Source organism: Juglans regia, chromosome 13 (genome assembly GCF_001411555.2).
Source record: "Juglans regia cultivar Chandler chromosome 13, Walnut 2.0, whole genome shotgun sequence".
Classification (NCBI taxonomy): domain Eukaryota; kingdom Viridiplantae; phylum Streptophyta; class Magnoliopsida; order Fagales; family Juglandaceae; genus Juglans; species Juglans regia.
The window spans coordinates 17,658,162-17,685,208 of record NC_049913.1 but is presented as its reverse complement, the minus strand read 5'-3'; the positions used below and the strand labels follow the sequence as shown (position 1 = coordinate 17,685,208).

General features: G+C 37.0%; 1 protein-coding gene across 1 annotated transcript; it reads left to right on the top strand.

Annotated features, from left to right (window-relative positions):
* The first annotated feature begins 1,094 nt into the window (after positions 1-1,094).
* LOC108987437 (squamous cell carcinoma antigen recognized by T-cells 3) lies at positions 1,095-24,631 on the top strand. Its single transcript, XM_018960358.2, has 16 exons — positions 1,095-1,434; positions 1,517-1,650; positions 1,953-2,010; positions 3,216-3,431; positions 9,107-9,382; positions 9,649-9,783; positions 9,865-9,990; positions 13,200-13,244; positions 13,399-13,506; positions 14,796-14,938; positions 15,033-15,156; positions 15,418-15,492; positions 16,123-16,467; positions 16,546-16,638; positions 23,131-23,287; positions 24,213-24,631. Exons 1-16 carry the CDS (start codon positions 1,171-1,173, stop codon positions 24,470-24,472), a joined length of 2,559 nt encoding a protein of 852 aa, XP_018815903.1. The 5' UTR covers positions 1,095-1,170; the 3' UTR covers positions 24,473-24,631.
* Positions 24,632-27,047: the final 2,416 nt, after the last annotated feature.

Sequence of the window (27,047 nt, the reverse complement as noted above, 5' to 3'; positions counted from 1 at the left end):
CAAGTCTAGTAATCTTTTAACATAAAATTAATATAACATGTGATATAACAAAAAATTAATCTTATAATTTTTAATATATAATCTGATATAACATATAAATTTTAATTTATAATATAAAGTTAATATAATATAAAATTTTAATCTTAAATATAAACATTAATATTAAATTATTAATATAAATTTACTTTCGATAATATATATATCAATGATAGATATATTTTTGACATAATAAATTATAATATATATTTGTTCTTTTTGTAAAAATATTTGTACACATTTGATTATATATACTCATATAAAAAGTCTAGAACTTATATAGATTATAGTTAAATTCAATACTATACTAGTATGTGTTAATTATTATAATTTAATATATTTATAGTATAATATAAATAGACTACTATTTTAGTATATGTAAATATTATATTATTATTAATATAGATAATTTGTAAAACCAAAAAAATTGAAAGTTCTAGTTTCGTTATTGAATAGGTCTGGTATCGATTATTAAATTTTCAAAATTGGTGTATATCGGTTCGATTCTAAGAGCTTGTTTGTGAAAAGTTTTCATTTCAAAATTCTCATTTCATCTCATTCTGTCTCTTTTCCACATCACTTAAATGCAAATATTTTCAAACTAATCATTGCAACTTTTCCAAACTCTCAAATCAAAAATAAAAATAATTTAATTTTTTCAAATCTCTAAATAAAAACAATATTAAAAAAATTATATTTTAACAATATTTTAACTTTATAATATTTTTTATTCAATTTCTTCTCTCTTCTTTTCCAAAATTCCGTAAAACATTAGACCCATTTTGGATACAAAAATAGTTTCATCTTATCTCATTTTTTAATTACAACTTTTTTAAATTTTCACACAAAATATAATAACAATTCAACTTTTTTAATTCCTAAAATAATAATAATATTAAAAAATAATATTCTAACAATACTTCATTTAATTTTTAATTTTTATTTAAAATTATCTCATCTCATCTCATTATTTTACTATTATTTATAAATTATTTTATTATTATTTACAAAATTCTCTCACTCTCTAAACTTGTTTTAAAGGATAATCAAACTAAGCCGGACCGATACTCCGAATCTCATGTTCTCGACCGCATTTCCTAGACAATAGCGACGACAGTTTGTGGCGTAGTTCCGATGGAGGAAATCCTAAGCCTGGAAGGAGAAACCAATTCAATACCACCAAATTCTGAACAACATCAGGAAACAATTGTTAACGGAAACCCACCCATGCCGGGGACGGCCCAAAACCCTACCTCTCCTGGTTCAGATGAGCCTGACTCCGAGTGCGATTCGGGGTCCGATTCTGACTCCGAAGACGAAGCCGAACAGAACCTTCAGCTTCAAACTTTGGAGGCGGAGCTTTCCTCCAACCCTTGCAACTACGAAGCTCATGTACAGGTATAAATGATCTGTTTTGTTGCTTAGAAAACGCACCGAAAGAAAGCGATTATGTATATTATCTAATTTTGGTTCTTCTCAGTACATAAGGCTTCTGCGGAAAATGGGTGCCATTGAGAAGCTGAGACTAGCAAGGGAAGCTATGAGCGAGCTCTTTCCATTGACACCTACTATGTGGCAGGATTGGGCTAGAGATGAAGCATCTATTGGCACTGGGTATCATTTCTATACGTTTTATTTTGGGAATTACTGTTGCTTTTAGTCCATCTTCAAGTGTACCATGGCTTGGAAGAAGAAGTGAGGAAAAGAACCATATATGCAGTATCAAATGCTGGCTTTTGAAGTATTCCGCGTGTCTTTGGGCGAACAAGTATTAACAATGTCATTGAGCGTTAGTTTAGAGGAAATCATGAAATTAGATTAGTTTGGTTTCCTTCTTATTTACAATTTCACACGATTTTTCTTTTTAGTATAACTCTTGGTTGAATTTGTTGCAATTCTTTATACTGACTTTGCAGGCCGGAGGCTGTTCATGCAATTGAGAAGCTTTACCAGCGAGGGGTGCTCGATTATCTGGTTTGTTTTGGATTTTATTAACACAGTTTTTTCTACGCTTATTTTGTTCCGCGTCATTACCCGTACATACTATTTACAGGTCTTGCGACACAGTGAGCCCAGTTTCTCATTGGCTTCCTTTTACTATTTCCCTGTTTACATTTTTTTCTTTGATATTATAAAAAACTTATCACGGCCCATGCATGTGGGCTTCACCTATTGTTATTATTAATAAATTCTTTATTTACTCCAAAAAAGAAAAACTTACCAAAAATTTTGTTATGCATCATTCATAGGTTAAAAGCATAGTGGCCTCATGATAATGCACTTGTTATATCCTATTATGTTCATATCCCCATAGGTGCAAACTGCTCTCAGTGAGAGAAAAGTTGACTGTAACATCATATGCCATAAGTTTTCTTAGTTAAATTAAGCTGTATTACATAGGAACATGTAGCACATTTGTAATGTTGCTCTGATGGCTTGAAATTGTTTCCTGGGATGTTAGTTGTCTTTTGAAAACTCTGATACTCTTATTTCTGAACTGTATAAAAACTTGTTCACTTCCCATGATGGGAAAAGAATCAAAGATGGGGAAAAGAAAACTCAATTATCTGAAACGACAAGAGCATGATATTGGATAGCAATTTATGTTTGTAGTCTGATGCATTTACCTTTCTTTTGTCTGTATGGTCATGAGCCAATGTACAACTAAAATTTTCCATGCTAGTATCAGGGCTTTGGCACTTCTCCATTTTAATTGAATAAATTTGAAAATAACCCCTAGGTGTTGAGTCAATTAGCAAGGGCTTTGGTCTTGGCAGTATGCTGCCTCCACTAAGGTTTGAAACTTTGGGTGCAAACAATTTCTAAGACAATGTTCCATTGGTGAAAAATCGATGATTGACCTGATCCGTGTGGTGAGGACGCATTTACACGGGTCCGGGGTTTAACCGCATAAAATACATAATGTGTTTGCATGGTCTTCGAGATTCCTTGTCATAAAAAAAAAAAATTTAATAAGTTTGAAAATGATCATTTTTTGTTGAAAAAATTACTTTAAGATTTTACATGTGAAAATTTAGATCAATGATTCTGTTGTGGCAGTTTCCCTAGATTTTGATAGTGGAAACCCGGAAGAATTATTGACCCAATGTTTTGCATCCATGTGGATGGAGGTATTGCTTGAAGATTGAGACAAATGCCTATAATGTTTTCTTATGCAGTCTGTCTCTCTATGGTGTGAGTACTTGAGTTTTGTTCTCAAATCTGAGGAAATGGTGCGTGACTGCTCGTCTACTGATATTTCAAAGGCAAGAAATCTGTTTGAGTGTGCTCTCACAGCAGCTGGTTTGCATGTTGCTGAAGGCATTAAAATATGGGAGGCATATAGGGAATTTGAGCAAACTATTTTTCAAACTATTGATCCGTCTGAAATTCAGGTCAGAACTTGTTAAGTAACCTGTTTTATGTTGTTGGTTTATATTCTTATTGAGCAGAACAATCTAATGAGCATTTTAAATATGTTGTTCAATATCTGAGTGGCAATGCCCCAAACCTTCATTTTAAATATGTTGTTCAATATCCGAGTGGCAATGTTCCAGCCCTTCATCTTCAGTTCTTTTACACTTTTTGGAGTTTTTATGTTACGTGTTATCCTTGCTTATAGAAGTGGGAGAACCGAAAATGTATTACAACCTGGTGGTATTTTCTCGTGACACAACCATTACACGTCTGAAGAAATATTATCCTTGGAAGCAAAAATTTAAAAATTAAAAAACTGAAGCTTATATATATTTTTTTTACTTATAAAAAAAATGTTTTCTGAGAGATGGTTGGCTAGTTGAAAAAGGATGTATCCATCTAAAGGTGGGAAGGGTTACTTTGATCAAAATTACTTTTTCCGACTTACCTACCTACTTTGATCAAAACAAACAACCAAATCAGCATAACATACATATATTTTTTTTTTTGACGTTGGGGAACCTCTCCAAGGCAGGGCTCTTCGGACCCACCCATGCAGTGTAAACCCTGGTCTCGTGCACCGCACCCTCGGAAGTTTTCCTACACGGAACTGGTTAAATCGTTGGCTTACCATACATAATTGATTGGCATTAAATCTTACTTATCACTCACGTGTAACACCCCGTTTCCCTAGGGTTATGAATAAAGTCATTTTTAGAAATATCGAGGAACCAGTGTGCTACTAACCTTGACTAAAAAATTTCTCTTCTTAACGAAGCGCCATATACAAAAGATTCCATAAAATAAGCAAAGTCATTCTTGATTAAAATACTTACAATTTAAAGAGAGTTTGCAGAAGACTTATTAAAATCCATCAAGTTTCATGTGCTTAACAAAATAACTTATTAAAACTGAAAATGATAAAACTGAGCATGTCATAAACTGTCTAGGTCTCTATCTCGTCTCCCCGGGTTAAGTCCTATTCTGCAACTTCCTCCTTGTATAGATCTAAAGATCCTCACATGGGGAGGTTAAAACATAAAAACATACAAGAATGAGTTTAATACTCAATAAGTAACACATCATACAGTAAACATAATACTAACATAGGGTTTCTTGGAAAACGTGCATACTCATAGTTACAAACGTAATTAATATGAACGTGAATCTAAACTTTGCATGAAATGCCTTAACTTGTCTTTCACTTGTTATAGGCCGGTACTCACTGTTGATCCTGGTGAGTTAGGGTTAGCGAATCTTAATAGATTTTGATTCTGCCTGTGGTCGTGGGTTGTTGAATCCATATATAAGGAAGACACATTGGGTGCACTACCAGTGTGTACATCCTGACAATGCAATATGCCCCTTAAACATATGGTGCTGTCTTCATATCATAACATAAGTTGTTACATATCTTAACAACCATACCTCATCATAATCATACATGTATATTTTCTTGTCATATCTTGTCTTATCATATCATAGTCATAGATTTAAAATGAAATCGTGATCTTTCATAAAATATCGTGATACATGTTTCTTCACATAAAATCATGAATTTTCATAAATATTTTGATGCATGTGTCATGTAACTAACTTGAAATTTATACATAAATCATGACATATCATGGCTGTTAATGTCATGTTTCGTATGCTTGGGCAAGGTTCTGGCAACCTGGGTCAAGGTCTTCCTTCCTGCAGACACGGAGATGAAGATGGCTCAGTGGCGGTCTGGGGAACCTCTGATGCCAAAGTTAGTCTTCTTGTGTTAGGGAGTTGTGGGAGAATAATAGAGTTTAGAGAGCCTTATTTGTACCTTGAGCGTGGCTTTTATACTTCGGGGGAACATTCTTGTACCTAGTGTCAGGGGTCTGTGTCACATTCATAGTTGCCCCAGTTTTGGCCTTTAATGTGGCGCGGTGCTTGTGGTGGCGCCATGAATGCGATGTAGCTTCCCAGGTGGTGTTTCGACGGTTGGTGATCGGTGTAGTCACTTCTCACTCCCATCGTCAGGGAATCGAGGGCTGCCTAGGTTTCCCGTTCACTTGCCAGGGTCCTTTAATGCTGATTATGGCAGGCTAGTGTCAAGGAGTCACGTTCCGCCTGTCCCCTTGCACCCATTTCCTATGCGATGTATTCCTTTTCTGCTAGCATGATTTATGGGTTGGGCCCTTTTACCGAATGCCTTGCTGTTGTGAAGAGAGGACCTAGCCCCTCCTGGGGCTTTAGCATTTGACCCAGGTCCAACCCAATGAGTCGGAGAGGAACATTCATTCCAATGGCAATCAAAACTCATTTCCTTCATGACTTGGTTACGTAAAAATAAGCTTTCAATGGTAAGGGTCTGCAGACATAATACTTTTATAAAAAACACGCCATTTACCATACACACGTGTAAGAGTATGATCATGATACTTACTTCGTAGCGCTAATCCAATATTTCCGGGGTGAAGCTGATTACCGTATAAAATAGGCACGTAAACTACGTCAATTTCTAATCAAACACATACTTTGTAATTAAAACCTGAAATAGTCAAATACCTATATTTTCTAAAAATCGTAAAATTCCCTTAACCCTAAAATATCATCACTCCCTAAATACTTTGATTTTCACATAATTTCTCCAGATAATTACACGATAAATCCTAAAAGCATATTAACTCCATAAATTGGTCTTATGATATTGTCCATGCATAACACATGTTCTTGACCTCAAAATATCCACATATTAAGTCCATGATATCCACCCGTGGCCTAATGCTCTCATAAACACAACCTGTGCCTCATAGTTTAGATCCATAATACCCAACCTATAACATGAATTTCACCGATCCGTGGCCCATAAACATGTGAAGACCATAAAACCAAAACAAGCACAGCCGTGATGCAATCCAAGGATGAACATGCGACCTCTATAAACTGTGTGGGCAGTCCGTGATCTTCTAATATTATGCTAAACCCGTAACCGACAGAGATAGAGAGAGAACTAATGTGAGAGAAAAAGTGAGAGGTGCTGTGAGAGAGACATAAGAGAGTGCGTGATATGAGGGAGAATTTAGAGATAGAGAGGGGACTTGAGAGAGAGAGAAAGAGAGAGAGAGAGAGAGACTAACTGAGAGAGAAAATATCAATTGTTACGTAGGGCAACAATGAGATGGGGGGGAGGGTAGTTCACGGCTGGCGTCTGAAGGTAGGGAATGCCCAGGTGGCATTGTCTGTGCATGTAGGTGGCAGAGTTGGCTTCTTTGGCAGTCTTGGTTTGAGACCACACATCTTGGGCGGTGCTTTGTTTTTGTTGCTTGGAATAGGGGCTTTCCGGTGGTGGTGATATGGGCCCGGGGAGGTTGTTGGCGTGGAGGACGAGGGCTAGTTCCTGGCATGGTTGTCTACTTGCAGGTGTTCTGAGCTTCAGTGGCTGAGCAGTGGTTGCAGCGGCCACCTGATTTTTCTGTTCGACGAAGGGGCTTGGAGTTGAGATCGTGGGGACAAGGGCTTTGCATAGTTGCTCTCGGTTTGGTTGCTGGTGACGCAACCGATGCTGGGTTATTGATGTTTGAAAGGATGGCGTTCAACACGGTATTGGCTGGGCAGTGTAGCGATTTATGCCTTGAAAGAAGAAAAATCAAAGGGGGAGGAAGAACTTACAGGCAATGTGAGAAAGGTGATGTGTGGCTTGCTCCTGGTTTCATAAGTCTGGCTTGGATTTTCATGAAGGAGAAGCAAGGATTTTATATGTTGTTGGTTTAAGAAATTTTAAGGTGAAGAGGACTGTAGAATAGTGGCCATATTGAGAGAGAGCTCTATTGCAGGTTGCTTGTTAGGCAATTCACTAATGGCTTGCGCCTATTTAATACTATTCCAGTCACATCAGCCACATGTCGTGAGGCTCCTTAAAAATTATAGGCCAAGCCATCAGGTTATCTAACAAATCATCACTATTGACGTGATGAATAAACTAGAGAAATTCCACTTGTCCAAAATATCCAATAGATCTCAATTGGCCTTCCCAAAAATATTAGCCTATTAATACCATCCAAAACTCATCCCCTAAATCTTAAAGGGCTTCAAAAAGACTTAATTTAGACCCAATAAAATTATCCATACTATCCCTAATAATATTGGATCGGGTCGTTACATCATGTGACTTCTTTCTTATCTTACCATGATGTATATGAACATGTTGACTTCAATGTTCATGGCATGTCATATTTATACGCTTGGCATGGCGCTAGACATGCCATGTTAACATAAGCATTGTTGTCGTCATGACATCCATTTGTGACAATCAATGAGCATAATATACATAAGAGTGAATTTCGTGACATGGCATCTATTCAAAACAAACAATCAGATCAGTGTACCGCATCCACAAGTACATTCTCGTAATTTTACTTATAAAAAAAAAGAGTAGATTCTCTTAATTTATCAAGGGCTCCTAAAAAGGGGCTATCATTGAACATGGCTATACATAGCATAGGTAAACAACACTTCTTCATGCAAAACAGAATAATTACAGCACACATAAAGGTTACGATCATGCCACTTACCTTATCTCCTTAACTTTGAGAACCAACTAATCACGTCAATCAAGCACATATTAAGTCACACATATTCCATCTCAAATCTCTTCTAAAATCCTTACTAATTGACTAAAGTATGAGCCTATACTCCATAAAGTAGCTTGCTGTCTACCTAGTGGCAGTGAGCAAAAATTGACCATGGGTCATGCTCTACTCTTAAGTTTAACTACGTGATGTGTATATATGTATTCGTGGACATGCCTTTATGATTTTTGGTAAGTTAGGATGCTTGTAAATCACAAAACAGTGGCTGTTTGGTCCACTTGGGGTTGCTGCAGCAACACGTTTTTTATGCATTTCAAGGAATATATGAGCTTTTCGTAAAAACAGATGTTAACATGCTCAAATGTGACTTTTATAGTTATTTGGGGTTGTTAACAGTAACCCCTTTTTAAAACTTTAGAGAATTTTGATAAATCTTTCAAATAACTGTGTATCATGTCTTGGATATGCACATGATTTAGAACATTTTCCTTCCTAGTCTCTAGCTGCTGTGTGTGTATCATACAACAGTGAACTAATCAAACATGATAGGTCAATATGCAAGAAATCATGGCTTATTGAATGATTGATCATGTTTATGTTCTATATGCTGAAATTTCTCATTCAATAAAAATCTGGTTTTTGAGTTACACTATGTTTAAAACATTTTACATCCAGTGAGTGGGTGTCATGCATGTGCTTTTAAGCCTTGTTTGTTTTCATAGATGAGATAAAATGAACTGAGATGAAAGTTGAAAGTTAAATAAAATATTGTTAGAATATATTCTTTTAATATTATTTTTGTTTTGAGATTTGAAAAAGTTGAATTGCTTATTTTATTTTGTGTGGGAATTTGGGAAAGTTGTAATAATTAGATGAGATAAGATGAGATGAATTGAGAATAGTTGTGAAAAAAAACGAGGCCTAAGTCTAAATCGTGGGTTAATCTAAATGCTCAAATGACAATAGCGTCTTCTCTTGATTAGATAAATCTACTTATCAGTGGCATTGACTGGGAAATCTACTGTATTGCAAAAAATAACATTTTTTTTGCGCTGAAATCTATACATAACAGGTTTTCTTATGTGTAGGCAAAAGAAAAGCAGATTCAGCGCATACGAACTATATTCCACCGTCAGTTATCTGTTCCTCTTGTTAACATGAGGTCAACGCTTCAGGCGTATAGTGCTTGGGAGATGGAACAAAGAAATGATCTTGCTGTTGAATCTAGTGACTTGGATGGGGTGCCTTCTCACATTGCCTCCGCTTACCAGAGAGCCTTAGAAGGGTATAATGCCCGTGTTCATCTTGAAGAACAGATTTTGAGGCAGGATATGTCTGAGTCAGAAAAACTTCAACAATACATGGTATATGGCATTCAAAATCAGCATTTTACTTGATGTGATGAAGTAATATATAGTTTTGAAATTATATGTTACTTTTTTACCTATCAAAAAAGGTTTACCTATCAAAAAAGGTAAATATACAGTTTTGATATCTTATTTTAACTTGCTGTCATTCAGAGTATTCTTTTTAGATATCTTATTTTAACTTGCTGTCATTTTTAGCCTTCTTTTGTTTGTGCTACAGCGGTATCATTTTTTTAGGTGGTCCTAAACAGATGATTTTGCAGATCTACTTGGAATTTGAACGGTCTTCTGGAGACCCAGCCCGAGTACAAGTTCTGTATGAACGCGCTATTGCTGACTTCCCTATATCAAGTGACCTCTGGCTTGATTATACTCGCTATTTGGACAAAACCTTTAAGGTTTTCCCTCTTAATTTCTTACTCTCAGGTTTTCCCCAAGATACTTGCAATCCAAGCCCTTATGTATTTCTTTTTCTTCAGGGAGCCAATATTGTTAGAGAGGTTTATTGCAGGGCCACAAAGAATTGTCCCTGGGTTGGGGAACTTTGGGTTCGATATTTGCTCTGCTTGGAACGTGGCAATGCTTCTGAGAAAGAATTAGCCTCTGTATGTATCAATTGGTACCTTTTATAGGTGTGGTTGTTCTTTGATTGGAATTCTTTTTAACTTTTTGACCTATTATGATTAGCAAGTGTTGTAAACAAACCTTATTTATTAATGTGGTTAATAAGGAAAATCATCTCTGGTGATTAAGAGACAAATGCAACTCTTTATGTTTAAAGTTGCATTTGTCATTCCAAGCCTCAATTACAGATTTTCCTTATTTTCCATTTTTTTAAAAGCTACAAACCAAAGAAATACATATAATCCTGATACAACAACTTTCTTGTAGTTAATGGATTTAATCTGTAGGGCATCCTAGCCCAAAAAACAAAAGTAGGGCTAGAGTGAATTCTAATTTCTATAGTTTTTCGTTTTTATTTTCATTTTCCTTTTTGGACCTTTGGGGGGAAAGTGACATGCCTTTTATATGTACCTAAGATTTGAAATGCATTAGTTCTTAAATGCAATTCAATCGTACATTTGAAATCCTTGAAATTTTTATGAACTGTCAGGTTTTGCCTCAAAGCTTTAAATAGAAGAAGACTTAGTTAATTAAAGAAAACTCATTTTGGCCTGTGAGATTACTTAAGCATAATTCTTTTGAGGTTCTTCTCTTTTCCCTGGGATTGATAATATAGTATAAATGCTCTAGTTGTAGCACCTCCTTCCCATAGCGCTAGGGATGCCATGGCATACCATTACATGGTGCTTGCTAGCTGTTAAGAGATCCATAGCATTACTAACTCAAGACCTGACGTAAAATATCCTTATACAATACCATGGAATGTATCAAAATTAAATAAACTCAAAGTAAAAAAATATCCTCAATGTCACCATGCCAACATGAGCCAAAACCTAACAACTATGTGTTGAACACTTTTTATAAGTTCGACTAGGTTGTGGTCTTCACTTCTGGGTCTGGCTTGGCAACTCATCCTCATCATCATTACTTGGGACATTTAAAACATAAATACAAAAGTAAATCAAATACTCAGTAAATCATGCATTATACAGTAAAATATTTTGAATATGGTTTTTCCTTGTGAAAACATTATTAAATACATTAAGGCTTCGTTTGTTTTCACAATTCCTCTCAACTCATCTCATTTCATCTTATCTAATCATTATAATTTTTTCAAATTTCCACATAAAATAAAATAAACAATTCAACTTTTTCAAATTTCAAAACAAAAATAATATTAAAAAAATATATTCTAACAATATTTTATTCAACTTTTAACTTTAATCTTAACTCATCTCATTTTATCTGCGAAAACAAACGAGACCTAAGTATAGCATACATATCATAAAGCATCTATTTTTAAACTTTTTACATGTGTAGTGGTCCACACACCCTAACCCATGTGTGCATAGTTGTGCATTACTCCCACAGCCTTGAATGCAAACATCTTGATGGACCACAGATTCTCACCTTCCTTTAGTGTTGCTTGCACATCTACCCATAGAATCGGTACTAAGCATTATCATATGGCCAAATTAAAACATTAAACACTATTTCACTCATAATATATTTTCTCATAATTTTCATAACATGAGAATAATAATACCTTTCACATCAAAAGCATTCACCACATAAACATGTTCATCACTTTCAAGTGGCACATGCATATCATTAAATCCTTTGGATGCTAGGTTTTCATGACATCGTATAGAAGGTGCCTAAAAATGGGTTTACATTATAGGTAAATATCTTTTGATGACTATGTGAAAGGTCAATATAGCATATAAGTTGAAGAACTCTTTCCAAAATGAAATATTTTCCAATAATTGTTAAAGGCATAACATCATTACTTACCTTATTTCCTTAGCTTGCAAAATATTAAGACTTCTTTCGCAACTCAAGGAAAAAGTTCATATCCATTACCAATATTCCTTTTTACTCATGCTAATGTTTTGAGTCCTTTTATCATGATTTTGTAAAAAGATACAGATCTGATTTCCCGTTGCTTGACTTTCAGTGTTAAAGAAGATAATCTTTTTGTTGATAACTACTCTCATAATACCTAGTAGATTGACTTGCTACCTATGTAGTAAACACTTGACTTGTTGCTGTGCATCTTAATGTGCTAAACATAACTTCACTTTCTTATCTCTTCTATGATTGATAAGTCTTTTAAAAAAGTCACCAAATATCACTGACTTGAGTCATTAGAACTGCTGCCTTTTTCTTCACATTTAGCCTTATGAATAATGGAGGGTGCACGGGCAGAAATTTCCAGCAACCATGCACTTGTGTTTTTGGTGACTCTTATGGCCCTCTAATACATGTTTTGTATGTAACTTTTCTAGGGTCTAATGTCATTATAGGCCCCCATGTTTAGGTCTGCAATTAGTCTCTACCAGTAAGGTTTTTATGTCTAATGTTACTGAGTGATTGCGTGTGCGTGTGCGTGTGGGCTGTGTAACTGGCCTAGTGTTGATGGAGCTTTTTACTAGCTGTAACTCCAGGGTATACCTCAAGACTTGGGCAATTTTGAGTCATTGTAAGCATCATTCATTGGGCTTAAAAATTTGGTCTTAACTCTTAAAACTGCCCCTAAAGAGAGTCCAAACAATGAATTTCCCACCTGAAAGGATTTTTTACCCTTCACATTTATGCAGACTTAGCTTTCCTTGTCATGCAATGTTATTGTATGTCTATTGCTTTTGCTTTTGCTTTCCCTTTGCCTTTTGGTTATTTTGATAAGCTGAATATTCTCAATAAGTATATGAAGATATCTCTTCCTATTCTTTCTTCTTTTCCTATGCCTATTTCTCCACGGGTCATTAACCTTAGTATTGTTATTGTCTCTCTTCTTATGACACAGAGAGATTGTGAGCGGTCAATGGATGAGCTTAGAATTTTCTTTCTTAACACTTTACTCTATTGGTCGATTGTACTGGACTTCAATGGTCTGAATATCGATGAATTCCTTGCATCCCTAGTCAATCAGGCCTAGGTGTTGCTCTTGTTTATGTCCCATGTACTTGGGCTATGCTTAGGTCTCATCAATAAAATTATTATTTACCGGTAAAAAAACAAAGAGAGGCCTTAAAAAAAATTTAAGCTTAACATTAGATTTTAAATATCATAGTACCCTCAATTCCATTATGCTGTGATGTAGGGTTTCCACATCCTGTTCTCAAGTTATTCAGGTGATCTTACTTATCGGGGAATAAACAATCTCAGGCAATTTTCTCATTGATTTCAGGTATTTGGGAAGTCACTGCAATGCACCTTTTCTACCGTTGACGAGGTGTGGGTAACATCTAATTATTTATTATAGGTTAACCTTCACATTTTCTTGTAATTTGTTGTTCATGGATAACTACATGCACATTTACATATTCATACATGCTTGCATACATCTGTGTGTGCTGACTATTCTATTTACTGGACCTTTTATTCAGTACCTGGATCTGTTCCTCACTCGAGTAGATGGCCTGAGACGAAGACTTTTATTTACTGCTGAAGTAGAGGATGTATTAAATTATTCATTAATAAGGGAAACCTTTCAGGTATTATTATATTTTTTGCTCTTCAATTTTTTTCACACCTGAATTGGTAAAATTTGAATATTGGGAGTTCTAGTTGCCTTGATGACTGTGTTGGTATCTTTTGGTCTGCTGAGGGTGGGCATGATGCAGTAGGATGGTGTTAGAGTTCTAATCTTTGTTATTTGATGGTCACTACCGAGAAAAAGGACTTAAAATATGATGTGAAGTGCTTTTATCAATGTTGTAATCTGTTTGTACTCAATCACTTAAGTAATCATCTGATTATTCATACTAGACAATAATTTCATGAGAAAATGCTATTTACAAGCGTTTTATAAGTACCATAAATTTTATCATTAGAAAATGCAAAGGGCATAGACCGAGTATACAAGACTTGTACAAGAAAAACTCCTAAATGGAAATAGAAAAAGACAAAAGAAAACCATGAAAGGTTAGCTCGTTAAAATCTATAGTGGTTGCCCAAAGGAACAAAGTCCTTTCATCACGGTCTGATGTGGCATCAAATATTGGAAGGGTAATGATTTCAAGGTTTCAATCATTTGTTTAGGTGTACCTCTTTTGTATACTGCTTTGTACTTGGGCAACGCCCCGGTTTACTGTTTTCTTAAAATTAAATTTACTTATAATAAAAAAAGTTTCCAATCATTTGATGTCATTTTTCTAAAAGGCTTACAAATATAATTTTTGTAAATAGATATTTGAGAGTAATTAATTGAAGAAGTTGTTGCTGAAGTTGACTTGACCAATTAATTGTTGTTATTTTCTTTACTCAAACAGGAAGAATATGTTTTCATTAGACACAACCCTGGGTAATTAAGCATAAAGTCATGAATTATGGAAATCAACCGGCTATATCCAAGACATACATCTGTATGAATTGAATATTCCAGTTAGAGTGTGCCTTTGGTGTAAACCTTTTTCAGTTTCGATCATGTCACATTTATTTGGACCACCTTGAGGGGGAGATAAACTGAACTAAAAGGAGCATTATCCACTCGACTCTTGAAAGTGTTAGATTTTTGACTAATCTTCTTACTTATAAAAAAAAATAGTAGATCTTCTTGGTTTGGCTGTTGGTCCTCATTGTAGTTTGTATAACTAAGTGACCAAAGTTTTATGGTTTTGGCCTTCATTAAACTTTAAGAGAGTGTGTGCATGTGTAGATATATAGATAACCAGATATTTTGAAGTGTGAGATTTTCAATTATGGTTATCGATTTGTTTAAAAGTAATAAGGTTGATTTTTTCATCGAAATTTCCTTTAAGTTCTTTTGGTTTATTACTTCCAGAATGCGTCGGATTACTTGTTAGAGCACTTGAAGAACATGGATGGTTTGGTGCATTTGCATGGTTATTGGGCCCGTTTAGAGCTAAGTCTGGGTACAGATTTAGTTGCAGCTCGTGGAGTGTGGGAGAGTTTGCTCAGGATCTGGTTTAACTATTTCTTTTTCTGCCATATTGTTTCTGTCAGCTTTTTTTTCCTGTTTTTCTTAACATTTCTATCAACCTGCTGCTTGTTTTCACAGTGGTTCAATGTTGGAAGCCTGGCAGGGTTATATAGCAATGGAAATTGAATTGGGCCATATTAATGAGGCTAGGTCCCTCTATAAGAGATGCTACAGTAAAAGATTCCCTGGGACTGGTTCAGAGGTATCATTTTTTTTAGAAACCTTTTGCATAACTTTTTTGCTTAGTTTGTTTGCCAACTCCTCTATTTAAATATGGATTTTGATCTTCATGAATATCAGTAGCAGATTTTTACATAAATACACAAATCTAATAGTGAGCAGTATTACCATAAAAAAAAATAGTGAGCAGTATTCAAAGAATAATGCTTTGTTGTTGGTCAACTCTCGTAATATATTTTGGATTAGATGATATCTCCCCTTCCTAAAAAACAGAATCGTTCAGGACATCTGCCGTTCGTGGTTACGCTTTGAAAGGCAATTCGGTACACTGGAAGATTTTGACCATGCTGTACAAAAGGTAAATTCCTCTCTGCTGCTGTTTATTGGTACCATTTAATACATGGTGTTGGCCATCATTTTCGGGTTAGGAAGTAATGTTATTAATGTATATCTAAGTTAAAAATGCCTTAAAGAAAAGTAAATTACACTGAAATTTTCATGAGGGCACATTACTTTATTTTGATAGGATAAAGAATCTCTTAATTCTTTATGACTAACAAATTGACAGCTTCCACCTTCATTTGAACGAGTTGAATATTGTGGTATGCCTTCTGAATGGGATTTTCCACTTCAATTGGTTGAAAAAGCAATTATCCTTTCTTGGGTTGAAACTGGAACATCTTAGAACCGTTAACTTGGGTATATTGAAGGTAATTGGATGTGTTAAAGAACTGAAATATATATTTTGATTCTTTCTTCATTGAAGAGAACTGTTTGAAAACTTTCTCTTTCCCTTGGTTGGTTACGAACTCTGCTTTTAAACTAGCATGTTTTACAAAATGGATCCTGTTTTGTGTTTGAGTTCTTTGGATCTGGGCTATATCTGAAGCATTGAACCCGCAGGTCAATCCTTTGTTGTTATCAAATTATAGGTCTCTCTGTGGAGTTCTCTTCTTGCTATACAATTTTCTCTCATTTGCTGTCTTAGGTTACCCCTCGTCTGGAAGAGCTACAGTTATTTAGGTTACAGCAGGAATCCAAATCAATAGTCAAAAGGGAAAATCCTCTTAAGAAGGATGCTCGTGAAAAGAGAAAGCCAGGTTCAGACATAATTAAAGAACAGTCTCCTGCAAAGAGGCAAAAAGATGCAGCTATGTATGGGAAGGATAAAGCCCAAGACTCAAACTTAGTTGGGCCAAATAAAGTGAAAGAAATCAATGCCAAGGTTGAGAAAGAAAATAGCAGAATTGAACAGATGAAAGATGCTATGACTGGAAAAACTAAAGTATACAAGGATCAGTGCACTGCATTCATATCAAACATTAACCTTAAGGCAAGTACAAATTCTCCCCCCTCCTTTTCTTCTCGATCTTGGACCAGTGCACTGCTATTGATGGTTCAACTTTTGCAGGCAAACTGTGAAGATCTGCGTAACTTCTTCAGTGATGTTGGTGGAGTACATGATATCCGTATACTGCATGACAAGTTCACTGGAAAATCAAGGGTATGTCTCTCATTGTTTTACCTTTTTGTGTCTTGCATTTTTCTTGTGTGGCTTTATGTGCTTTGAATCTGCAAATGCACCTTTCAATCTAGTGCTTTTGGTTACAGAGGTATCACGAGCGAGTTTACTTTAATCATGGTTTGGCATAAAAAATTAGTATTAACCTATTATCTCTTTGCATTGCTTGTGGCTGAGTTTATTCCATCAAGCAAGCATGAGGTTCTTTGTGTATGCTAATATTTTTTCATATGCTGAAGTGATCATTAATGGTAAGTTGGAAGGTAGGTAGATGCTTTAGAATATAAAGGTTTTGGGATAACAATTTGCTCCTTTTTAAATAAGTAATCGAATACTTAATTAAGAAAATGGCAAGGGTATAGCCCAAGTACATAGAATATATTCTTTTTAGTTTTTATGAGGAAACCTGGGGACCATGCAAACACTTATTTTTTTGGTAAGTAAACAAATTTTATTGATCAAAGAATAGGCATAGCCATATACAATAAACAAGAGCATGCCCTTCACTGTGTAGGCGTATTATAGACAAGAAAATCATGAAGGTCCATGCCATTGAAGTCAATAGCAATGGCCCAAGTACAGAGTGTTCTAAAGAATAAATCTTTCAACTCCTCCTGCGATCTCTCCTTATCCTCAAATATCCTTTCATTACGCTCCTGCCATAAACACCACATAATGCATATAGGGATCATCTTCCAGACAGCTTTAATATGTTGCATGCCTCTTAAATTTATCCAGCTGGCCAACATTTCCACCACCGTCTCGGCACAACCCAAGACAAGTCTAATCTTGTGAACACCTTAATCCATAATGCCCGAGCTGTCTCACAATGTAGTAGAAGATGGTTTATAGACTCTCCCTCTTCTCTACACATGCAATACCAATCTACAATAATTACCTTTCGTTTCCTCAAGTTGTCGGTTGTGAGAATCTTCCCCAACGAGGCTGTCCACACAAAAAAAGCTGCTTTGGGAAGCGCCTTATGTCTCCAAAGCCTTGTCCATGGAAATTGAGTTTTGGGTTCTTGTGTGAGAGCCTTATAAAAGGAGTGAACTGAGAATACCCCTTTACCATCGGGTATCCACCACATTAAATCTTCTTGCCAAATGCTTGGTTTTATGGAGTACAAAAGGCTGTAAAAATCTTCAAAGCTGCTCATTTCCCAGTCTTGTGCTGCCCTACTAAAGGTGATGTTCCAACGGATCTGCCCCCCTATTATCTCCATGACTTCTGCCACTGAGACATCTTTAGCACTAGCAATATTGAACAGTGAAGGGAATATCTCTTGTAGGGTGCTGTTGTCACACCATCTCTCTAGAATTTAATCCTTGAGTCTTCACCCAAATGTAATCTAGTATGTCTAGTCAAGACCACCCATCATATTCTAATGTGTTTCCACAAACCCACTCCATACGTCCCCCTTACTTTTTTAGTGCACCATCCCCCCCATAAGCTTCCATATTTGCTCTCAATCACCAATTTCCACTGGGCTTCTGGTTCCTTATGATATCTCCACAGCCACTTGCCAAGTAGCACCCGATTAAAGATCCTCAAACTTCTAATGCCCAAACCACCATTAGAAATGGGGCGGCATACCTTCTCCCACTTGACTAGGTGAAACTTAAACTCCTCTCCCATTCCACTCCACAAGAAATCACGTTGGAGTTTCTCAATTCAAACCGCCACACTTGCAGGTATAGGGAACAATGATAAGAAATAAGTTGGTAGGTTAGATAAAGTGCTTTTAATCAACGTAATTCTACCACCTTTTGACAAATACATCATTTTCCATCCCACCAATCTACGCTCTACTTTCTCCACCACTGTATCCCATAAAGAAGACGCTCTCGAAGGATCCTCCAACGGAAGGCTTAGGTAAGTCATAGGAAGAGAGGCTATCTTACACCCCCAACGTGTTGGCCAACTATCGTAGATTAGGAACACCTCCCAATAGGCACCATCTCTGATTTGTCGAAATTTATCTTCAACCCGGAGACAACTTCAAAACAAAGAAGCAGGGCCTTCAATGCACGAATCTGATTTTGATCAGCCTCACAAAAGATAAGTGTATCATCTGCAAACAACAAGTGAGATATGTTAATGATTCCCACGAAACCATTGTTAACCAAAGCCTAGGTCATCCTACTAAGTGCCTCCATTACAATAACAAACAACAATGGCGACAACGGATCTCCTTGTCTTAGACCTCGTGTGCTATGAAAAAAATCAAATGGGCTGCCATTTATCAGCATGGAGAATTTCACCGTTATGCACCAATGAATCCATGACCACCACTTCTCCCCAAAACAACACCTCTCAAGAAGGTAGAGAAGGAAATCCCAATTAATGTGATCATACGCCTTCTCCATGTCTAGCTTGCACATGATCCATGTTGTGCCAGCCTTCAATCTACTATCCAGACAATCATTTGTGATAAGGACTGCATCAAGAATCTGTCTCCCTTTTACAAAAGCATTTTGGGGTTTTGTGATGGTCTTCCCCACAACCTCACTTAGACGGTTTGCCAACACTTTGGAAATAATCTTATATACCCCATTTACTAAACTTATGGGCCGAAACACCTTAACCTCCATAGCCCCCACCTTATTTGGTATCAAAGCAAGAAAAGTGGTATTAAGGCTTTTATCAAATTTTCCAACCGAGAATAGCTCCTGAAACACCCGCATAAGATCTTCTTTTATCACTTCCCAACAAGTTTGAAAGAAGCCCATAGAGAAACCATCTGACCCCGGTGCCTTATCTTTACCCATTTTCCTCACTACATCGAAAACCTCCGCCTCCTCAAAAGCCATCTCCATCCGGGATACATCATTCGGCTCAATGGCTTCAAAAGCAAGACCATCAAGGGTAGGTCGCCATCCCTCCCGCTCGGTTAAAAGTTGTTCAAAGAAATCTACTACATGATCGTGGATAACTTGCTCTTCCTTACACTCCACACCATTGTTTTCAGCATCTCAATATTATTGTTTCTCCGATGGGAGTTCGCAATTCTATGGAAAAACTTTGTACTTCGATCACCTTCCCTCAACCACAAGGCTCTCAATGTTTGACGCCATGACGTCTCTTCTAATAATATAATTCTTTCCAAGTCCGCAGCCAACATAGTCATTTGTGCTAACTCATCCTGTCAAAGAGATCGAGTCTCTTGTAATCTCTCAAACTCTTGGATCTCCATCAACTTGCTTTTCTTGCGCTTCCCTATATCTCCAAAAGTCTGCATATTCCAAAGCTTTAGATCATTTTTTAGCGCTTTCAATTTACCCACTAGGATGAAGCTGGGGGTACCCTGAAACTAGTACGAGGACCACCATTGTCTCACCTTCTCTACAAAGCCTTCTGATTTCAGTTACATGTTTTCAAATTTGAAATACCGTTGCCTTCTTCGGAGATCACCACAATCAAGCATAATAGGCCAATGATCCGAGCAACAGACGATGCATTCGCTTTTGCCATACATCTGAAAAGTGACTTTCTCATTCTGGTGATATTAAGAAACAATCCAAACGAGACCAAGGCTGATTGTTGGACCACGTGGCTGAACCCCTTGCTAGAGGCAAATCCACCGAGTTCAAATCAAAGATACATTTCGAGAATTCTGACATTGCTGGCCTCATTCTTCTATTTCCCGAACACTCGCTTGGATATCTTGTAACATTAAAGTCTCCCCCAATATACCAAGGGAGAGGTAAATCTAGCAAGTTCAAATCAAAAATACATTCCGAGAATTCTGACATTGCTGTTCTCATTCTTCTATTCCCCGAACACTCGCTTGGATATCTTGTAACATTAAAGTCTCCCCCAATATACCATGGGAGGTTCCACCAGCTATATACTCTAGCTTATTCTTCCCACAATAATCTTCTGTTGTTGTCTAAGTTTGGACCATAGACACCTACAAAAGCCCACAAGAAATTATCTGATACACTCTTGAACAAGCATGCCACCAAGTACAACCCTATAAACTCCTCTATTTTCTCCACCACCTGTCTATCCCATATCAACAAGACACCTCCTGAGGCCTAGAGGTCATATACACCTAATCTACGTGAACACAACTCCATAAACTTCGCACAATTTTCCCATCAATCATTTTCATCTTGGTCTCTTGTAAACAAACAATGTCAACCTTCCACTCCCGAAGCAAGTTTCTTACTTGAAGATGCTTATTAGCCTCATCGAGTCTACGAACATTCTACGAAAATTATTTTGGGTTTCATTGAGAGAAAGCCAACCCCTTCCCTTTTGACCTACCCCTGCTGGAGCTACCCTCAGAGTTCATAGACCAAGTCAATCTTTTCAACTCACGCTGCTTTTTTGATCCACCTTTTATGTACCTTTGGTGTCCCACTTCAATGGCTGTAAGCAATGCTATAAATTGCTCCTCATAGCCTTCACACTCCAACCCCACACATTTTTGTAACTCTTTTACCTTATGAAATACCCAATCTGATACACATTTTTGTAACTGCAGTCCATCGGCAGACCTTGAGTCTCCTCCACCAACGAAAAATCCTCAAGCCCAAGCTATCCACTTAGAGCCTGAGAGAGACTCCTAGTCTCCTCCACCAACGAAATATCATCAAACATAGTGGCTTGCTCCCTATCGGGTTGTGATAAACCATCCGAGCCCAACCCGTCCTCTTCATCGATCTCAGAATCATCACATAATTGTGTGGGTAAGTTCACAGTGTGCATCTCGGCATTATCTGTGCATAACAGCGATTTCTAACCCCTCAACAGAGTCAGGGAAGCCATAATGGGCTCGCCGGTCACTTTTTGCATCTCCACTGTGCATATCGGCGTCTTCTGTGTCACCGCCGGCATCTTCTGGCCACCGCCATCATCCCCTTCCTCGAAGACCTCCACCGTGCATATAGGGGAAACCAACCTAGGTTCGCCGATCGTTTTCAACGCCGGCTGGCCTTCATCGGAGGCCACCACCGGCATCCTTTGTGTCACCGCTGGCTGCACCTCCATTGGCGACATGCATCGCAACGTGGTGGGAGACCTCCCGTCGCTGGAACCAACCCTAGGGCCAGCCTTCCTTAAGTACTGGGCTTTGGGCTGAGGCCCAACCCTTGCACCCAATGGATTTCCCATGGGCTGCTTCTGATTGAAGCATGGGCCTCAGAAGGCCCTTCAGATGCAGACAGCCCCTTTCCCCAATGTTTTCCCTCGTTATTTTCCTTTTTAGGCCCAACACTCCTCAGCACCTCATCCATTTTCATCTGCAGCTGCCTCATTTGTCCCTGCATGTCCAACAGAACACGCCTCACGTCCCCATCATCTCTGCTGACAAACTCCCAGCCATAGCCCCCATTGCTTACTCCAAGAGGGGCTCTATGCAGCTTTCTGTCATCAAACTTTGCACCACCTTCTCCACCACCTTGTTCATGAAGCGGCGCCACCTGCACAAGGGCTTCCTTGTATGACCGAGCTCCTCCATGCAACCCCTCTCTGTTTCTCCCTTCCAGTGGGTACTCCAACAGAGCCTCCCTTACTCTCCTCCATCCCTTCCTCCCTTCACCTTCAGGTACCAACAGGAAACTTCTTCCTCCCTCACAATACTCGACCACCATTATATATCACCCTCGACTATTTGAACACTTCTGTGCTATAAAACTGCAGTATCCTTCCATAGTAGCAGTATAAAAATCCTTCTTTTCCCCACTCAAGCATTCCTCCACAGCTCCTCCAAGCCATTGCACTATTTTTACCCATGAATAAAGTGCTCTCCTTTCCATCCTCTCTCTGTGATTCTGATCAGAAATCCTTCTTTCACAAGTATGAAAAGTTTAGACTCAATCACAATCTCTCTTTTGAATCCCATCATACTAACACTGAATATTACTCCATTAACCAATCACCAACCAGACAATAGAAAAAAACTACATATTTTTTCCATGTGTACGGAGAGAAAAGTGTTTTTACATATCTTTCACAAAAGCCAAAAAAAAAAAAAAAAAATTCAAACACTTATACCCGATTAAACCCTGGACCCATTAATGCGTCCACATCACATGGATCGAGTAAATCATTGGCGTTTGATCCACTGTATTTGGTCCATTTTCATTGAATGGGCTTATTAAAACTATCTTTTCAATTGAATTTGTGGTGATAGAATCAAACTAATGGACTGTACAAGCCAGCTTGAGTTGGCCAGTTTTTCTTTTTCTTTTTTTTTTTTTGTTGGGGGGGGGGACCCCCTAAGCCATGTAACCAGGAGCATAGTTTTGGGTGCATACCCCCTCTTAATAACCCCTCCAAGGGCTTTGCCCCTGGTGCAGAATACAAGACTTAATATGCTGTTTAAAATCGGATTAAGACCTCTTTAATGGTGGTGCACATTTAGCATTCTTTTTTTTTTTAAAAAAAGACTTGTATCCACAACATTGCATGGTGATCTTCAAATTTTAATGTGGTGTTTAAATTTACGTAAATTGATTTGTAAAGGGACTAGCCTACGTGGATTTCTCCGATGATGCACACCTTGCTGTTGCTGTAGCAAAGAACAAACAGATGTTACTTGGAAAGAGGCTTAGCATTGCTCGGTCAAATCCAAGGAAAAGCAGAAAAGATTTATCTGGCCATGATAGTCAAATGGAGCATGGTAGGCTAATGGATTTTATTTTTCTTGACTTTGTGCATGCACGTTAGGGAAAACATGCTTGCGTGTGTGGACTTGTGTGGTGTGCTTGCAATACTTTGTGTGAAATCTATGGTTGTCCAAGTGGTTGCTCGGCAACACAGATAAAAAATGTCAGGTGCCTTGCAGTGCTCACATACCTTTGTGCCAATTTCAATAGTTGCCCAGTTTTTTATACTTCATAACAAAGGTTGTGTATTGCTTGCATTAGTTGCTTTAATATGGACATGTCCAACTATCCAATATCAGACGGACCAGTGGGGCAAGATATTTATGTTAAGATGGTAAAAGTAGTAGCATATCAAATTATTTGTAGTTGAAAAATTATGAAAGATGTAGAAAATTTTTGCGGGGTTGAGAACGGGATGAATAGAGTTTGTAGTGTATCTAGGAAGGAGGGTCGTTAAAATTCTTTAACTCCATATAATGAATATATTTTAACATTTGGACTAGACATATGATGTTGACATATCGTGTTTAAGTTATATGTTTTGTGAACTTCATTTTGTTTGAACTTTTTGATGTCGAACTTGGCCTCCAATTCTTATAATTTTTGTTAGACCTCCATAAACTTACATAACTATAATTTATGGCTTATGTACGTACCCTCCCCAAAAAATTAGGTAAATATTTTTGCATCTCTCTACTTGTCAAACAAAACTTGCAGCTCTACACTACAGTTCAGACTTTTATATATTTCTTAGAAATGTTGTGATGATCTGATTGTTGGGTCTCCCTTTGATTAAAGGTTCCTTTCCTCATTGGTGTCCTGTATTTAGTTTGGCCTTACGTATTCACTTCTATCCTATAATCTATTATTCGCTATGCTCTTTTTTTTTTTTTTTTTTCTTTCCGTCTCCCCTGACTTCTTTAAGCTAAAAATGGGCAGTCGATGCTGCTAATCAAATCGATGCGACTGGGGGATCTGCTCTGAATGCATCTGCTGAAACCTCCAAGGAAGCTAGTCGGGCACCACAATCTGCTAGTCGTAGACGTGGAAATGTCAATATCGACATTACGGGGAAGAACACATTTGCAGTACCCAGAAATGTTAAACCACTTGGTTGGTCTGCAAACAAACCAGAAACTGAGGGAGATGAAAAGCCCAAGTCTAATGACGAGTTCAGGAAAATGTTCATTAGAAAGTAGGGTTTGTTCCAGGCGTCACAAATTGAACTTAGTGAATGACAATTCTCTTTACGTGATGAAACAGAGCATAACTGTATTTGCAGCTACACAAGCTTTTGTTCTATGGACAATGGAATTAGCAAGTGCATGAAATTGTTGTCCATGTCTTGGACTTGGAGAGGGTACAATAGCAAAATTGTGAAAGAAACCTCCAACTAGAGAGAAGCAACATCATCAACTATTTCACGAAATTTTTATTAAATTAAACTTAGGCCCCGTTTGGATAACGAGTGTTTCATCTCATTTTTATAACTTTCTTAAAGTTTTATACAAAATATAATAAATAATTTCATTTTTTCAAATTTTAAAATAATCATGATATTAAAAAATAATATTTTATTTAACTTTTAATTTTCATCTCAATTTAGTATCTAAACCGCAACGTTATATGAATAGTTGGTCGTTCTTTTCACGAATAAAACAAAGGTTGTGAGAATTGAAAATTAAGTTGCTCAAAACATTACAATATTTTAAGGGCCTTATTTATTGTATAATGTGTTAAAAATATGATTTTATTAAATTTCATGGAGTAATTGTTTATATCTAATAAATTTTAGGTAGTCGAGCTTATCATGTAGATTTACGATTATTCTTTTAAGAAAAATGGTGGATGAGACCCAAATAAGCCGAATGGGAAGCAGTGACCCATAAGCGAAGGGAAATAAAGAAGAAACGAAAACCAGAAGCCAACAAGTGATACACTGATACTAACGGAGCCGAATCTTATCTACTGGGTAAGCGGGGTAAGAGCTGAGCTTTCTCCATCGCAGGGGTCCATTTGTAGCGTGAAATAGATCAGTAATCACAAAATCATTTTATACAATTATATTTTAAAATGATAGTTTTTGTAAAATGCTTATTTATAGTGCAGAGAGACCCGGTAACCATATGGGAGTGGCTCTGTCCCAAGTTTATTAATAAACCCTCACTTATGTCGGAAGAATATCGTAGTTACAAGCCAAGTATTAGGGAGTTTACAGATAAGAAGATAAAAAACCTACCAAATACAAACCTACCAAAACCGAAACCGAAACAAAGAGATGAACAATCTAAACAAGCCTATTAAAAGACCACAAAAAAACTAACAGGCCTAAACCAAGACATGTAAAAATCTAAACGAGCCTAGAACAAGCTAAACATGCCTAAAAGCAAACCAAAAAAAGCAGAGCTAATGATAGAAATAAGGAAGGCCTAAGAAATCCAACCGCACAATACCTCTTAAAAATCGGAGAAGATCTTGATTACCATTATATGTGACATTCATCCCCATTTCCCTTTCTCTAGCAAGAAAATCCGCCGCACTCTTACCTTTCCGAAATTGATGAACCACCACAAAATTAATTCCCTCAAGCTCTTTTCGCAAATCCATGCACTACCTTTAGACCACATGACTTTGAGAAATCCAAATCCATGGACAATTTGATTAAAGTTGAGGAGGATCCTATTTATGGTATGGCCTACAGAAAATCTATTAGAATTAAGGTTGAGATCGATGTCACAATACCCCTTCAACAAGGATTCCAGAATCCTTAAAAAGAACTCATTTGAAGTCCATTAATTGTAATTTGTCAACTCAGGGGTTACCACTCTAAATTAAGCACTATGGAGTATAAATGAGAGTTCTACTAGGATATTCCCCCACCTAGCATTGGAGTCGTGACAAAAATATTTTCTTTTAAAACACAACCCGAAAATATATGACATGTAACTTGTGATGAAACCATGCAACTTTTCACGTGATCATGTCATGTGTTAGTACTCAATATACTGAGAATGCACCATGTGAACGACTTGAAATAATTAGAACACTTGAATACATATACATGGATATAATACATGATGAATCAATATGGCATTTAACAATACATCAAGGCTCTAAGCATGTCACTTAAACCAAAATCCCAGCAATCATCATTTGAGCATATCATGAAGAATCAATTGTTCAAGGGTAGAAACCGATCATATCATGTGACATTTGAGAGTAAGCAAATTATTAAACAGGACAAACAACATAGATGCAAAGTTTACACAAAGGGATAAATATATTATTCAAGAGTAAGTTAGAGGCTAACTTACAAAGCTCCGAACATAAAGAATATCAACGATCAAGCAAGCTGAAAGTGTATGTGCTAAGTATTAGAATTTGACAATCAAAATACTAGAATCCAAACGTGTGATCATGTACTAAGGGTTTAAACATCTAGCCCTAATCGGTTTTTCAAGGGCCATTAATCTATTTATGATTTCTCTCTTGTTCATGGACTTTTTCTTTTGATTCACACTCACATACACACAACAAGAAATCCTAGGGGCCAAATGTCACTAAGTCCCTCCTTCCCTTAGTTTAAACCCTAGTGGCCAAGTGTGACAAGTCTTTCCTTTGCATGACAAAACCCTAATGACCGTGGGTGCTTAAAGTATAACAACAAAAAACTTGTGTGTGTGAGAGACCCAAATGGCCGAAGATATCTTAGTCCTTCAAATCCTTTCCATTCATTTTGCCATCAAAAGATTCGGGTTCTAGAAAAGGAAAACA